The following is a 14593-nucleotide window of genomic DNA, read 5'->3' as shown; positions in this document are numbered from 1 at the left end:
GTCATAAGCACATTCAGTTTGACCTGTCCTGTGCCCCTAAATTTGTATAGCCAGAAACAAACCACCAGGGGCCCTGGACCCCTTGGTGCATAGAGCGGGAACGTATAAGTGGGCACAAAGTCGTGCCCAGGGGCCTCCTTGGACCATGACCTTGGAACCAGAACTTGAGTCAATCTCAAAAAGATCCACCCACGAACAACACTTACTCAAAATGAAAGGAAACCGTTTTTTAACATATACAATAAATGTTTTAATAGCAATGTACAATGATATCTTCAGCTGCAGAAGAGCAGAATACATCTTTTTCCACGGGACATGGACAAATGGTTGAAATACCACAAGGAATCTGTCTTTAAGATGTCCCTTGCCCTCCAGCGACACTGGCGTTTCTCACTTCAGCCAGATGCCTTTGTCACCAACGTCTTCATTATAGCCTTCGGCGTACTTCTTTCCTGGGAGCTAAGGAGAGATTTTCATATCACATGTTAGATTCTTTAAAGCCCTGGCAACATTTTACTGTGACCTTTAAAGAAATGCACTGAAAATAATAGAGTAAAAGACTAGACATTTAATCTATATTCATGAGCTCCACTTCCACATGTTCTCTGGGCTGAGGTAAAGCTCCATATGTTTTCGTGCGAACACTGACAAGGTGGTGATCAGATGAGCAAATGAAAAGATGAAAAATCTGATGGCTGAACACAGCGCTCCCAAAGATCAATATAATATTGCCAGGAATCACTAATGGCCATACAAAGTGTTCTGTCACCCACTCCAAAAGTCTATCTGTCTACTGATTTTGTAATGCCACCGACATCACTGAATGTCCTCAGGTGACACTCCTGATCTGTGAAAACACTCAATCACTGTGCAGGCATTTGAAGGGACACTGTTTGGGCTCCTGGACATATGCAATTACTTGTACACAAATGTATCTGACAGAAATATCATTTAAGGTAGATCTATCATCAGCGAGGCACCTAAAGCATCACTGCTTCCATACTCTCTTTAATTAATATAGTTAATATTAGGGCTGTCGCTAACGATTATTTTAGTAATTGATCAATTATTTTGACGATTAATAGAGTAATTTTTTTTGTGGTAATAAAAATAGACCTAAACAAAAAGACTTTTAAAATGACTTAATTCATACATTATATCATAACATTGAGGCAATCATAATTGGTTCAAATAAAGCATCAAAAGCAAATAATCAGATGGTTTTACAGAACAACACAATTATCTTATGCACATATATCATAACAAATGTCTGCAAAGGGCGCCAACGGCCTGGTGTTGTTACACTTTACAGCAAGATCAAATCATTGTTTAATATTGGTCAAACGACATTTAATTAAAATGTTAACTTAATCTTTCATATTTGGCCAGTTCTTTACGATAGAACGAGTCACTAATTTCTTGAACAAGAACGTGTGGACATCAAACATGCAAACTCAGAGCGAGGGTTTAAACTTATTTTGAAACGCAATGTTTGCATATTTGGAAAAAATGTATGTATTCTCCTGTGTTGGCGTAGATTTATAACTGATTTATCTTACAAATCTGATGAAATGGCGCACATTGCGTTCCCAGATGAGCGTTATAAGCAAACTAAATTCACAGCATATGCAGAGATGGAGTTTGAGACGATTAATTATATATATTAAACCCGCAGGGCATACATTTATTTAACTGAATCGCAGCCTTTGTGAATTCACAATAGCACTATGCTATAGTATGGCTTTTAAATGGTTTTAATATATCGGTCTAATAATGCGTTTCATGGATTCTTGTCCGTGGAAAGCGCCACTTCTGGTATTTTGCCGATTACTCGACACAGGTAATTTGCAATCAACATTTTTTTTTTAAACGAGTACTCGAATTTAATCGAGGAATCGTGACAGCCCTAGACAATATTAACCGTCACTACTAATAAAAAATATGAATTTTGGAATTGCTAAAGGTTTAAGCATAATTAGGTCTTAATGGGATAGTTCTCCCAAAAATTTAAATTCTGTCATTACTCAAGTCGTTCCAAACCTATATGAATTTCTTTCTTGTGCTGAACACAAAAGAAGATATTTTGAAGAATATGGGTAACCAAACAGTTAATAGGCCCCATTGACTTCCATACTATGCCCCAAACTATGAAAGTCAACTTTTTGAATATCAACATTGTTCAAAATTATTTTGTTTGGCAAAACAACCTATATGTGGCTTATGATCAGTCTTTTACATGTACTGTTACAGTTTCAGTGGAGGGCACATACCGATTTGAAAGCATAGTAGGCAGCATCAAACTCATGAGCACCGATTGTGACCTCTGGGAGATATTTGGGGACGCAGGTCAGGGTGGCTACCCTCTGCTTGTCTTCCACCCTAGGGAATAAGGGAAAGGGTACATTTATTCAATGTGCTCAAGGATGTGGCCAAGCTAGAAAAATAATAATTACAGCCAATACTAGCAAAAGTCTATGGAAGAAACAAAAAAACATGAGTGAAATGTAAATAAATCAAGCACTTACATCATTCGCATATGGTGGAAAGTGACATCATCTTGCTCCAGCCAAGGGCCCTTCTCAAACTTTAAGTATTCAATATCCTCTGCAACCTGCAAAGGCAAAGTGAAGTCATAAAGCAGTGACATTTGCCTGCCTCAAAGGGCTCCACATACAGGTTTGAACCTTACCCTCTCAATGTCCTGGGCTTGGGTTGTGTCATAGGCAAGAACCTCTGCCTCTTCACTGAAAATGAGATACACAGTTTTTCAAAACTAAAACTATTAATAAGCAGTAATTAGTAGTTTATTGAGTGGTTGATTGTTAGTTAATAGTGAGAATTGAACCCTAATCTAAAGTATGATTATATTTACATAATATTATTAATGTTTTATACAATTACAGTACTTATATTAATTATGACATTTATATACAATAATACATATAATGAATATTAGGTGCTGACCTGATTTTAGGAAGGAAGGTCTTCTTGTATGCAGCCTCAATGCTCTTCAGGTAGCTTAAAGGAACATTCTGGAGGTATGACTGTATAAGGCAATGAAAATTCAAATTCACTGTCATCATTGTATAATCAGCGCTTCCTGAATTAATCAAAATCTCCTGAAATATTTCTCCTTAAAAAAAAAAAGCCTCCATGCAGAAAAACATGGATTTTTTTTTATATTACTACAATTATGCAAAATTTAAACAAAACTCAACATTAAACCCAGCCATAATTTAATCATTTTGTAATCAATTATTTTGTGTGATATTGAAAATCTTTGTCAGCGTCATTTTTACACATTATAATCAAAATATGAATTATTTGGACCAACATGATCCTCACACACACACACACACACACACACACACACACACACACACACACACCTTTCCTGATGCCTTGAGATTCTTCTGGACCTCTTCAGCAGGTGAATCGACATAGATGACCAGATGAGGGGGCAGAAACTCACAGATACTGATATCCTTAATCTCATTATAGTGGTCCACACCTGCAGAATAGCAACCAACACATAATTCATTTCAATCAACAAAAAGCAACTTTGATATATTATCAGTTGAAGTACGACTTCAGTCACCAACAGCATTTTACCTACATTCTAAAATATTTTATAATATGAATTTCAGACATAATCACTCACACTGTTTGCGGATGTAGCCTTCTTTGAACATGGCCTCCAAAAAAACCATGTCACTAAATGGAGATCGTTCCAGAACAACTCCCTGTCCTGAGCAAGGGAAACAGAGAAGAGAGAATGACATAAATATCCTAAACTGTTACTGCGCTCCCACAACTTACTAAAAAAATGTATATAGGAAAATCTGTTCATGATGTAGGGTTTTCATCAACAGCTTTGGTTACCTGTAGAGAGCAGGTGTTCAATAGCATCAGAGTACTGCAGCAACCTCATGAGGTACATCCAAGACTGCAGGCGGTAAGAGTTACCGTCACTGGCTTTGGGCTCCAAGTAGAACTTCTCCAAACTGCAGTTTCCATTAAAAGCCTGATCTAGAGGAACTTTCTCCTTTGTCATTTTGTCAACATAGTAAGTGTCTGGCTCTGGCATGTACAGCATGCCTAATGAGAGAAACATTGAAAACTGAACGAATACTTCTAGGAAATAGGAATAGTAAAGAATAGAATACAAAATATTCTATTCCCAAATACATTAAGAGACAGAGTGTGTGTGTGTGTGTGTGTAGTTTTAAAGAAACGAGGGAGCCAGAAATTGTCTTACCCAGTTTATCAGCCAATTTTTGTGCAAGTGCTCCCTTTCCAGATGCCAAGTTGCCATCAATGGAAATGATCTTGCTGTTTTCCTTGAAGCGGGAGGTTGTCCTCTCCCCCAGAGTATAAGCCCACCATCCATACCGCAGGTTACTGACAGCACTTGTGTGGATTTGAGCCGGTCTGACAGCAAGTACATATGTTGTCCTGCTCAGCTGAAGTACCTATATATGGATTCAAGCGATTAATTACGGCTGACACACTTCTTAAATACAAAACTATAAAACAAGTATGTTTTGACAGAACTAGTGTCAGCCGCACAAGGAGATCCATTGTTATATATTGGTCATGTCTGAACAAACGTGAATGCATGTTACAATCAAAGTTGCAATGATTCAATAAACATATGAATAGATGCATTCATTTGACAGTAAGAAGTGATTTCCACAGCTGTAGTTCTGCTGTTGTCCTTCAGTCTGGACTACATGAGGCCCGACAGAATAGAGAAACCTTTTGTTCTGGAGTGTTTTTTCGATCTTACCGTCGACACAGGCGATACTGCTTTCCAAGCTGCTGCACCCGAGGGCACAACCAGCCGAAATAACCGCAACGACATCGCGAAACTTCAGAAACTCCAGCGAGTCTGATGATCCTCAATGTCGCCGAAGGATCTCTGTGTCGCGTCGCGGAAGTTTTGCGTCATCAGTGCGTCATGTGGTTCTTCTTCTTCTGGCTTGTTTATGGCGGTTGGCATACAACTTTTAGGTGCATTTTAGAGCAGGTCAAGATGGCATCACCCATTATACTATATATATATATATATATATATATATATATATATATATATATATATATATATATATAGTAGGACATATCAATATAACATGCTCTACAGTTTCCTTTTGATTACAATTTTCAGTTTTACTCATGTTTCCCTATTGTCTTCAATGTACTATCAGACATTGTTTCTTCATTTCAACTTCTTCCTGTTAGTCTGCCTTTATCTACGATTCTTTGAATGTTATAAAACCATATTCCTGTTCTTTCCTCCCACTGTTTTTGCCATCTATTCCTTACATGTTGTTTGATTAAACATTTCATTTCAGCCTTACTATATTTTACCTAATGTCTATGTCAGCTTTATTTGTTGCTTCCTTTGCGCACTCATCTGCGATCATCTCATTCCCTTTTACTTCATGAGCTGGTACCCAGCAGAAATTCACTTCTAATCCCATCATCAGAATTCACAATGGCAGAAGGATCTCAGTCAGCACATCTGCTCTGCTTTCTGTATGACCTGTTTCTAATGTCATTAATAATGAGCTTGAATCAGAGCATATCAGTGTCCTCAGTGGTCTATTCTCCTCAACCCACTGTAGGCCATAGGATTGCAATCATTTCCCCCGTATAGGCTGGTAAATTATCTGAAATTCTTTTATTGATTTTGACATTGAATTCTGGAACTGTGAATGCCACAACTTTGTTGTCTGTATTTTTGGATGCATCTGAAAATACCTGAACATAACTATAATAATTATCCTGTATATACTTATGTGTTATTTGAGCATTTAGTTTATTTTTGTTCCTTATCTAATAGCGTCATATCTACAGTAAGCTGAGGTAATAACCACTAAGGAAATTTTTGACCATGGTGCGTCATGTGGTTTCTTCGTGACAAAAGCCTTGACCAAAATGAAAATTATATTTAAAAATGATAAAGAAGTTGATTGATTTGTTTTAAACATTATTTCCTATAGATGTATTGGGGTTGGTTCTTGCAATTCTTTATTTAGTTTGTTGTTGTTGTATGATTGTATTTGGAGAGTCTTCCACCTATATTTACATTGTATAATAATAATAATTACATGATGACGATGATAATATTAATAATAATAAAATTGCATAATTTGTATTATTATTTGTATTATTTAATGAAATACAAAACATCAGCAAACAGAAAACTTAAAATAGGAAGGAAAATACAAGCCAAATAGCAGAAAAAAACAACTTCAAACAAACAAACAAACAAACAAAATAAATAAATACATAAATAACAAATAAGTCAAAATAATATTACAGAAGGGGGTTAATTATCAAAATACACATTCAAAAGATTTGTCAGCTTACGGAATATTTTAAACATGCATACATTTTAACCAAAGGTTAGGCCTTGTTATTTCATTACGGTACTGTTTCTGCACAAAATTGATATGGAGAGTGAGTTACAATGAAATAAACGTAAATAAATAAATGGGACGCAGTTTATTTTATTTTATATATATATATATATATATTTTTTTTTTATCACTGTAGGTCTAACGTTAGTACCGGTATGTGCATTTATTAGCTGTCCATCCCCACCAGATGGCGCTACACTCTTTTCCTGTGGTTATGGGTGGTGAGATCGCGCACAGTCCAGAGAGAGTTAAATTGGCTCTGAAGATATTCTATGTGAAAACCCGAAAAGAAATGTATGTTCATATTTGTGTGCTGGAAAATTTGTGGCATTCCAGAGGCAGCAGCATCACATCGTGCATATTAACGGCTCGTAAGTTATTGTCAATAGATGTCAGTAGAGTCAACTGTGGCTTTTAAACTCGCATAACTGCGGACAGAAGAAGAATAAGCTGTTGCTATAGTTACTGTTGTTAGCTGGAGCAGATTTGTTGTTGGCTAATTTTGGAGGTAACGTTAGTGTTTTGATGCTGTGGGCCACAGTTGTGTTAAAATCGGCTGCCTTATCAAATATACAGAGAAACGGTTTATTTCTGCTCTGACTGGGATCGGTAACTACATGTATTAATTAACTTTACTGTCTTTACTGCTCTGAATCTGTGTTTTGAACGACCGACAGCTTGTTCAGTAACGTTATCACAGATCAGGTTTAGTCAAGGTTTTTAAATGTTCTTAACGTTACCAAAGAATAGTAAGTCATGTAAGTTAACGTTAACCAAATTATTTTCAGACCACAATTATTTCATTTATTTACGTAAGGCCGTTTGCCATTGCTGTTAGAGTTTATTCTTTATTAACGTTATACGTAATGTTTAGCGTTTATTGGGTAAGTTAACGTTATGAAACAAGACTTTATGTCGCTCAAAATCCAGTGCTGATTTATACATTTAAGTTAACAGATTTACTTGCACACATTTATTTCTATCAAATACGTATGTTATTGAATTTTTATATTGCCAGTTTCTCTTTATGTATCTCCTCTAAGTTATGTGTACGACTGCAATTACTCTGTAACGTTAACGTTACTCATCTTCTCTGTTTTCATTTCAGTCTATTCTCGTGTAACGTTAATGTTACTATCTATGTGATCTAATGAGCGATTCACTCATATCTCTGTAAGGTTCTGGTCTGGAGGATGTCGGGAGATCTTGTAGCTGTGTGGGAAGTGGCTTTGTGTGATGGTGTGCACAGGATTGAATTTGAACATGGTACAACCACAGGGAAACGGGTTATTTACATTGATGGAAAGGTAAAAATCTTTTAATCAGAGGTGGACAGAGTACACAGCTTCATTACTTGAGTAAAAGTACAGATACCCCTTGCTAAATTTTACTCAAGTACAAGTAAAAGTACTACAGTCAGATGTCTACTTAAGTAAAAGTACTAAAGTACTTGTTTTTAAAAGTACTTGAGTATCAAGAGTACAAGAGTACATTTTCTAAATATTGCATTACTACTGCCACTGTGCTTACATTGGTAAACACAGCAAACACTTGAAGCGAAAACTATCATTAACTTGTTCAGAAAATTGAAATAGTCTGGCGAGGTGGGGCCACGGGTTCGGGATGCGATATTTTTTTTCCCAGGATGGTAGGGGAAGACTCATGAATATTCATTAGGGAAGTCATCCCTGATTGGTCTGATGACCTACCCCTAACCCTAAACCTGCCCGTCACTGGGGTTAAGACCAATCAGGGATGACTTCACTAAAGAATATTCATGAGTCTTCCCCTACCATCCTGGGAAAAAAAAATACTCCCGGGATGGACCTGCTGCGTCTTCATCCATGGTTTCGTCTCTTATCTAAATCTGACCATGGAGTTGACTTTGGCGGAAAGCTGAGGGTGATTGCTGATAGGCTGTCCCAATCAGTGGCGCCTGCACAATCCAATCACATTTGAGAGGGAAACAACAAATTGAGGGTTTACGAGATGTTTCTTTTTTCCTTTTTTTTTTTATATTTTTTTTTTAGAAGAAGAAGTAATGGGTACTCACAGTTATGGATAGAAATGTAGTGGAGTAAAGAGTACAATATTTGCCTCTCAAATGTACTTGAGTAAAGTCATGAGTACTCCCCAAAAATGATACTCAAGTAAAGTACAGATCCCTCAAAATTGTACTTAAGTACTGTACTCAAGTAAATGTACTCCGTTACTGTCCGGCTCTGCTTTTAATACACATAACGTTAGCTGACAATCAGGAGGACAATCCATGTAAAATTTCAATAGTACTTGTTGAATCCACTACTGACAAATTACAAAGTGAAAACTTGGGTTTATTTTCATTTTAATAATTATTTTGTAATAACAAGGATGTACACAAATTGGATGGAAAAAAAGTTGCAGTTAGTGTGTTGCCTGTAACGGAGAGGCAGGGACGAAGCGGAGAGAGAATCCACATGCGAGCACTACTTTAACAATACAAACAGGTAATCCAGGGCAAACAAAGAAACTCAGGACAGGAACATGGTACGGCAAACAACGACTGACAAACCACAAGAGAAACACAAGGGCAATTTATACACAGGCTAAAGGTGATGATACACAGGGCAACTTTTTGAGCAATGTTGCCGTCAACGGGCAACCAGATGAGATACAGGGCCCACGACAGATAAAAATTATCCAGATAGAAATGTATTGCCCATTTTCAATGGGAAAGTGTCCAAGTAACAATCGCTCGGCAAGACTGCACAGCAACATTGCTCAAAAAGTTGCCCTGTGTATCATCACCTTAACAAGGTAACAAGGGGGGTGTGGTTGATTGTCATGGGAACATATGAGGGTAACCAAGGGAACTAACAAGACACACCTGGAGAGACTAATCAACATGAAAAACTACAAAACATGGCACAAGACAGGAAAGTCCTCACACAAAACATGAACACAGGCTGAGATCGTGACATTGCCATTGTGAAAATCTATGTAGAAGATCAGTTGCCAATTAATAATTATAAAATGAAAAATTTTATTTTAAAACAATTGATGAATAATAATGAAATAATAATACAAATAGTTATTAAACTACTTAAAATTGAAGTTAATATTGTATATTTTTTTAAATGTAATTTATTCCTATGATGATGCTGACAATTCAGCTTTCCATACCTCCAGTCTTCAGTGTCACATGATCCTTCTGAAATCATTTGCTGCTCAAGAAACATTTCTTAATATTATCATAATATTTATATCACTTAATATTTTTGTGTTAACCATGTTTTCAGGATACATTTTTAAATCAAACCTCTGAACGACAATGTACACTTGTGCACACTAAACCAGATTGTTTATACCCGTTGCCGAACAGGCCATTTCAGGATGACATAATATTAGATGATCCGCCAACATGTTCTTTCTATCAAAACCCACGTTTTATTAGATTGTGCTGGTTTTGACCCTGTGAAAAACTTTTTTTACTCCGTTACCACTCTTGAAGAAATTTTTAATAAAGTTAAACCAAATAAACCAAAGTTTTTAGCAAAGATTGATTGTAAAAACCTGATGTAGTTTTAGTTACCATAAATTTTCTTGCAATGAAAATAGCCAAAGAAGCTGATACGGCGTTAAAAAACAAACAAACTAGTGCACACTAAATAATTGATGAAAATCTATGTAGAAAAGTGGTTACCAGGGACAATTATGCGATCAATAATGAAGTTAAGAATCTGTATTCCAGAGAGTTGTGTGATTATGGATTTTATTTGTCACTAGATGATGGTGATGATTATACAGAAATATGTGACATGTATTGTATAATAATGATTAGAAAATAAGTGCAGGTGTCTCACCGGTTTGTTTGTGACTTTCACAGGAAGTCGTACGGAGAGATTGGATGTTCAAACTGGTTGGAAAGGAGGCTTTTCATGTGGGTGGCACAGACACGAAGGCCACTATTAACATAGAAGCAGTGAGTGGCTTTGCATACGAGTACACTCTAGAGATCAACGGACAGAGCCTGAAGAAGTACATGGAGAATCGCTCCAAAGTTACCAGCACATGGCTCCTCAACCTGGATGGCATCGACTGCAGGGTGGTTCTGGGTAAGAAATACCTGATCATAGGTTCCTCAAAAAAATATGGTGTTTGATTGATCTGTGATGAAGTTTGTCCCTCTTGTTTTCTCCACTCCTGTATTTTCCTAGAATGTAGCATCCAAAAGCAAGTATTAATTTTAATAGAAATAGGCTGATAACTTGTTTACGGGAAACACAGTGTGTAAAGCAATCCTCTATTATGCCCCTAAAGTACAGCTGATCTCTGAAATGCTGAAAGCCTTTCCTCACTTATCCTCTGTGACCGGCTGCACAGCAGCAGTGATTAACTTTAGGTTAAATAAAGGTTTAAAAAAAGATTGCAAATCGCTTTAACTAATTAGTTCTTAATAATAGGAGGCGCTTCTAATAATAAAAACACAAACATTCTCAAACAGTCTTGTTACCCTGATGGGGGCGCTAGTGAGCAGGTTGATGTCTGGCTTTAGTGAACAAACATTAGCACTTTTATCAGCTCAGGCCAGTGGAGCATATGGCCTAGTTAGAAAACACGTGATCTATAAACATTGTTAACTGTGAAAGAGAAGCTTCCAAGGACTTTCCAGACCTTTGATTTATATGTTTATATGGCTCATCCAGGGAGTTGCAACAAATGTTGGGCCAGGACTGTTTGAAAACTAGCCATTAAGAAGTTATCAATAACAGTTATGCTGGACAACTCAACAAAAATATCTGACTAGGTTGCTACAACCATAGGAGACCACAGGCTGATATTGAGAACTTCTTTTTTCAGATCATCCCAACTGCATGTTATCACCATATAATATAATGTTATTATGTTATTAAGGTTAATCATTACTTGCGATAATTTGGCTTGTGCTTTTAAACAACAATGATGCATTGCACAGGTATTGTATGAAAATATCTGACAAATAATCTAGTTAATAGGACAAGTCAAGTCTCAAAAAGAAAGGCTCAGCACAAGACACAAGAATGTAACAAAAATTCATAAAATAAGGCTGAGGTACTAGATTTACAGTAAGTCACATGCTCTGTTCCTATTCGCACACTATCCGTCCTAAATAGTATTTGAAATGATAATTAGTGTGTCCCAAATCGTAGTATGTTGAAATGAGTATTCCAAAGATACCCGGATGGTTGACTTTTTCCGGTTAGAATCCGAATTGCAGATCCGTGCACACTCTAATTCGATTCGGTTAGAATCGAATAGTCTCACAGTTCTAATTCGATTAGAACTACGAATAAATGTTAAAAAACTACAAACATTGCAGATGTGCAAGTCAGACGGTTAGAGAGGTAAATATTTATTCAATGTTATTCACATTAGATTTCATCTACAACAGCATTGTGAGCTTTTGTAAATATATACATTTTGTCATTAACTTTTTAAAAGCGCCATTATGCAAATTGCAAACACATGAGGAGAGTCTCCGCATAAAAGACTGTGACAAGATGATTGACAGGATGTGCTTAACTAAGCGACAGAGCTGTCCTTTAAAGACGCAATTATGATGAAGTAGTATATCCCAAAGCTTGCCTATTCTGCTACACACTCAAAAGTATGTACTTTCTCTTACATACAGTACTTTATCTTAAACAGTACATACTTTTATGGCATAGGATAAGTAGGCGAATTGGAACGCAGCAACAGTCTCACTAAATAGTCAGTGAGGCTAGTATGAAGACTGAAAGTATGGTGAAGCAATAGGCCTATTCATATTGCTGTTTTTATCTTTATCACTCATCATGCAATCTGCTAATTCATCACTTATAAACTCTTCCATCCTCAACAGAAAAAGATACCATGGATATATGGTGCAATGGACAGAAAATGGAAACAGCTGTAAGTCCAGCAGTTGCTTTTTTTTTTTTTCATACATTTTTATTATTTTGGTAACACTTTAACAATTAGGTAACTAGCATGGAGAAATCTTTTTAAAGCATGTATTAATGTTGGTTAATGTTAATTTCTAAATTAAGTACTTAAATTAAGTAGTTTCAAGTACGCTAATTTGTACTTTTCACATTCCAAGTTGTATAAAATAACATAATGTGTTATCAACAAACATAAGTAAACAATGAACAATATTATATTTATAACTTAATATTAACCTAGATTATAAATGCTGTAAAAATGGTTGTTCTTTGTTAGTTCATGAAACCTTATTGTAAAGTGTTATAATTCTTTTTTATTGTAGTATTATTATTATATTATTTTGGAAATAATAACAACCCCAACCCTAGTCTTAGTTTTAGCAAATACATTAAAGTATTTCTTTCTTTTTTGGAGACAAGAACTTTATTTATCGTGCACTTTCGACTTTACAACTTTGTAGAACGTTTACATTCACAAACAGCTATATTACACACTGCACGAAAGGGAACGTTCGAAAAAACATAATAGGGGCACTTCAGCACCTCTCAATAATGCTCTTTAAAGTGGATATATCTACAGTAAACAGCAGTTGATCAGCCTTTAATTCAGTCTCAGATCAACAACACATCAAAACAATCCCATCCGATTGAATCAGTTTACTTGTGCAACTTATTTGTAGTAAAATCAGCAAAGTAGTCTAGGATTTATTTTCTCTCACTCTAAAATTACAGTACATCACAACTATCTAATTATTGATTAATTTCCCTGACAGCAACAGGGCAAAGAGAATGTAAAAATGTAGATAGTTTTAATTTTTTCCCAGTGACTGATGTTTGACACTGTCAAAGTAGACGGTCACTGCCCTACTGAGCATACCGGTTTCACAACATACATGACTACCATAACTGGCATTCATTGAAGAGAAAAACATTGATCTTTCCTGCTCCTCAGGGTGAGTTTGTTGAGGACGGCACAGAGACGCACTTCTCGCTGGGCGACCACGACTGCTGCATCAAGGCTGTGAGCAGCGGAAAGAGACGAGACGGCATCATTCACACAATGCTGGTGGACGGCATGGAAATCTCAGAGTCAGAATGATCTGTGTGAATGAATGAGTGTGTGAGTGTGTTTGGATTATCCATCCTCATGAGAAGTGTATATATGGAGGTTGAAATAGCATGTTCTGACCACAGATCAGCATGTGCTGGTTCAGTAATGGGCCATTTTAAAGGCATGAGAGACAGATGTGTCTTACAAACATATAGTTTAGTAATATTTCTATAATACCTCACAGCAACATTAGAGTGAGTGTTTTAACCCTTTAAACGGTTAATTTCTTAATTCCTGGAAGTGATGTCAATGTGTTTTTTCTTCTCAAGGTGCAGTTAACTTTGACACTAAAAGATGTGAGGATGGCTGTACCTTTACTGGATAGTTTGTTATGATGGCCATGCCATGTATAGACAAGGCTATTGATGTCAAATTGTTTATTCTTTGTGCGGTTGCACAATCATGTTCTTAATAGCATAGAGTGGTCTCCTTGTGAATTACATGTGAACATGTGTACTTGTTTAGAATATTCTGTCCAGAATCTCACCCAACAACTTCTAAATAGGGTCAGACTTCAGCAATAACTTTCTTCTGGAAATATACTGTAATGTGACTGTGTTTTAAATGCTTTGGCTCAAGGCCTTGTGACAAGCAAGATATTTTCTTTCATTCAGTCTTCATGTGTCTGGTGAATTCAAGATGTTGTGGCGTGTTAATCCTTTGTTAACATCAGCTTCCTTCTGAAACAATGATCTTAAATGTGAAAATATTTTATCACGACATACTGTATGGAACAATGCTTAGGTGGAACTGAAAAATAATCTGAATCTAAATATGAATCAAGCTATGTTTCCCTAAGAAATGTTAAAAAAAAAAATACTATTTCATATTTTTTTCTTAGTAGAATGGAAATTTGATTTGATTTTTTTTTTTTCATTTACATTTAAATAAAGTATTAGAATGGTGGCATCAGTATTGAATTTAACCTCAATTTGCTGTTAAAATCTTAATTTGACCCTGATGTATTTCATCTTTTTATATGTAGAGCATCTCTTACACTACAAATGTTAAAAATATCTCGTTATGGTCTTGTTATATTTCTGTAATAAATATTTTCTTATCTAAATCTAAGGAAAGTTGCATTATATATAACTCATATTGCCGTACAGAAAAGT

At 36.0% G+C, this 14593-nt stretch overlaps 2 protein-coding genes across 7 annotated transcripts; one reads left to right on the top strand and one right to left on the bottom strand.

Moving 5' to 3' along the window:
- Positions 1-225: 225 nt before the first annotated feature.
- On the bottom strand, positions 226-4984 carry ndufa10 (NADH:ubiquinone oxidoreductase subunit A10). 2 transcript variants are annotated; one of them, XM_079881740.1, is made up of 10 exons: positions 4790-4984; positions 4259-4472; positions 3883-4098; positions 3662-3748; positions 3390-3511; positions 2965-3044; positions 2690-2744; positions 2526-2611; positions 2271-2379; positions 226-459 (listed from the first exon to the last, which is right to left on the bottom strand). In XM_079881740.1, the coding sequence occupies exons 1-10, from the start codon at positions 4862-4864 to the stop codon at positions 391-393; spliced, it is 1113 nt and encodes a 370-aa protein (XP_079737866.1). In that variant the 5' UTR covers positions 4865-4984; the 3' UTR covers positions 226-390. The 2 variants fall into 2 exon arrangements, with proteins under 2 accessions (XP_079737866.1, XP_079737867.1); XM_079881741.1 differs by having other exon boundaries at positions 4259-4429; positions 4792-4941.
- A 1651-nt stretch (positions 4985-6635) lies between these two features.
- faima (Fas apoptotic inhibitory molecule a) lies at positions 6636-14547 on the top strand. Of its 5 annotated transcripts, none has more exons than XM_079880677.1 (5): positions 6636-6796; positions 7604-7732; positions 10291-10519; positions 12286-12335; positions 13320-14547. In XM_079880677.1, exons 2-5 carry the CDS (start codon positions 7619-7621, stop codon positions 13464-13466), a joined length of 540 nt encoding a protein of 179 aa, XP_079736803.1. In that variant the 5' UTR covers positions 6636-6796; positions 7604-7618; the 3' UTR covers positions 13467-14547. The 5 variants fall into 5 exon arrangements, with proteins under 5 accessions (XP_079736803.1, XP_079736805.1, XP_079736802.1 ...); XM_079880679.1 differs by having other exon boundaries at positions 6662-6719; XM_079880676.1 differs by having other exon boundaries at positions 6750-7034.
- Positions 14548-14593: the final 46 nt, after the last annotated feature.

The sequence above is a fragment of the Squalius cephalus genome (assembly GCF_949319135.1).
Source record: "Squalius cephalus genome assembly, chromosome: 9".
Lineage (NCBI taxonomy): Eukaryota > Metazoa > Chordata > Actinopteri > Cypriniformes > Leuciscidae > Squalius > Squalius cephalus.
The sequence above is the reverse complement of the archived record's forward strand: the minus strand, read 5'-3'. Positions and strand labels throughout refer to the sequence as shown.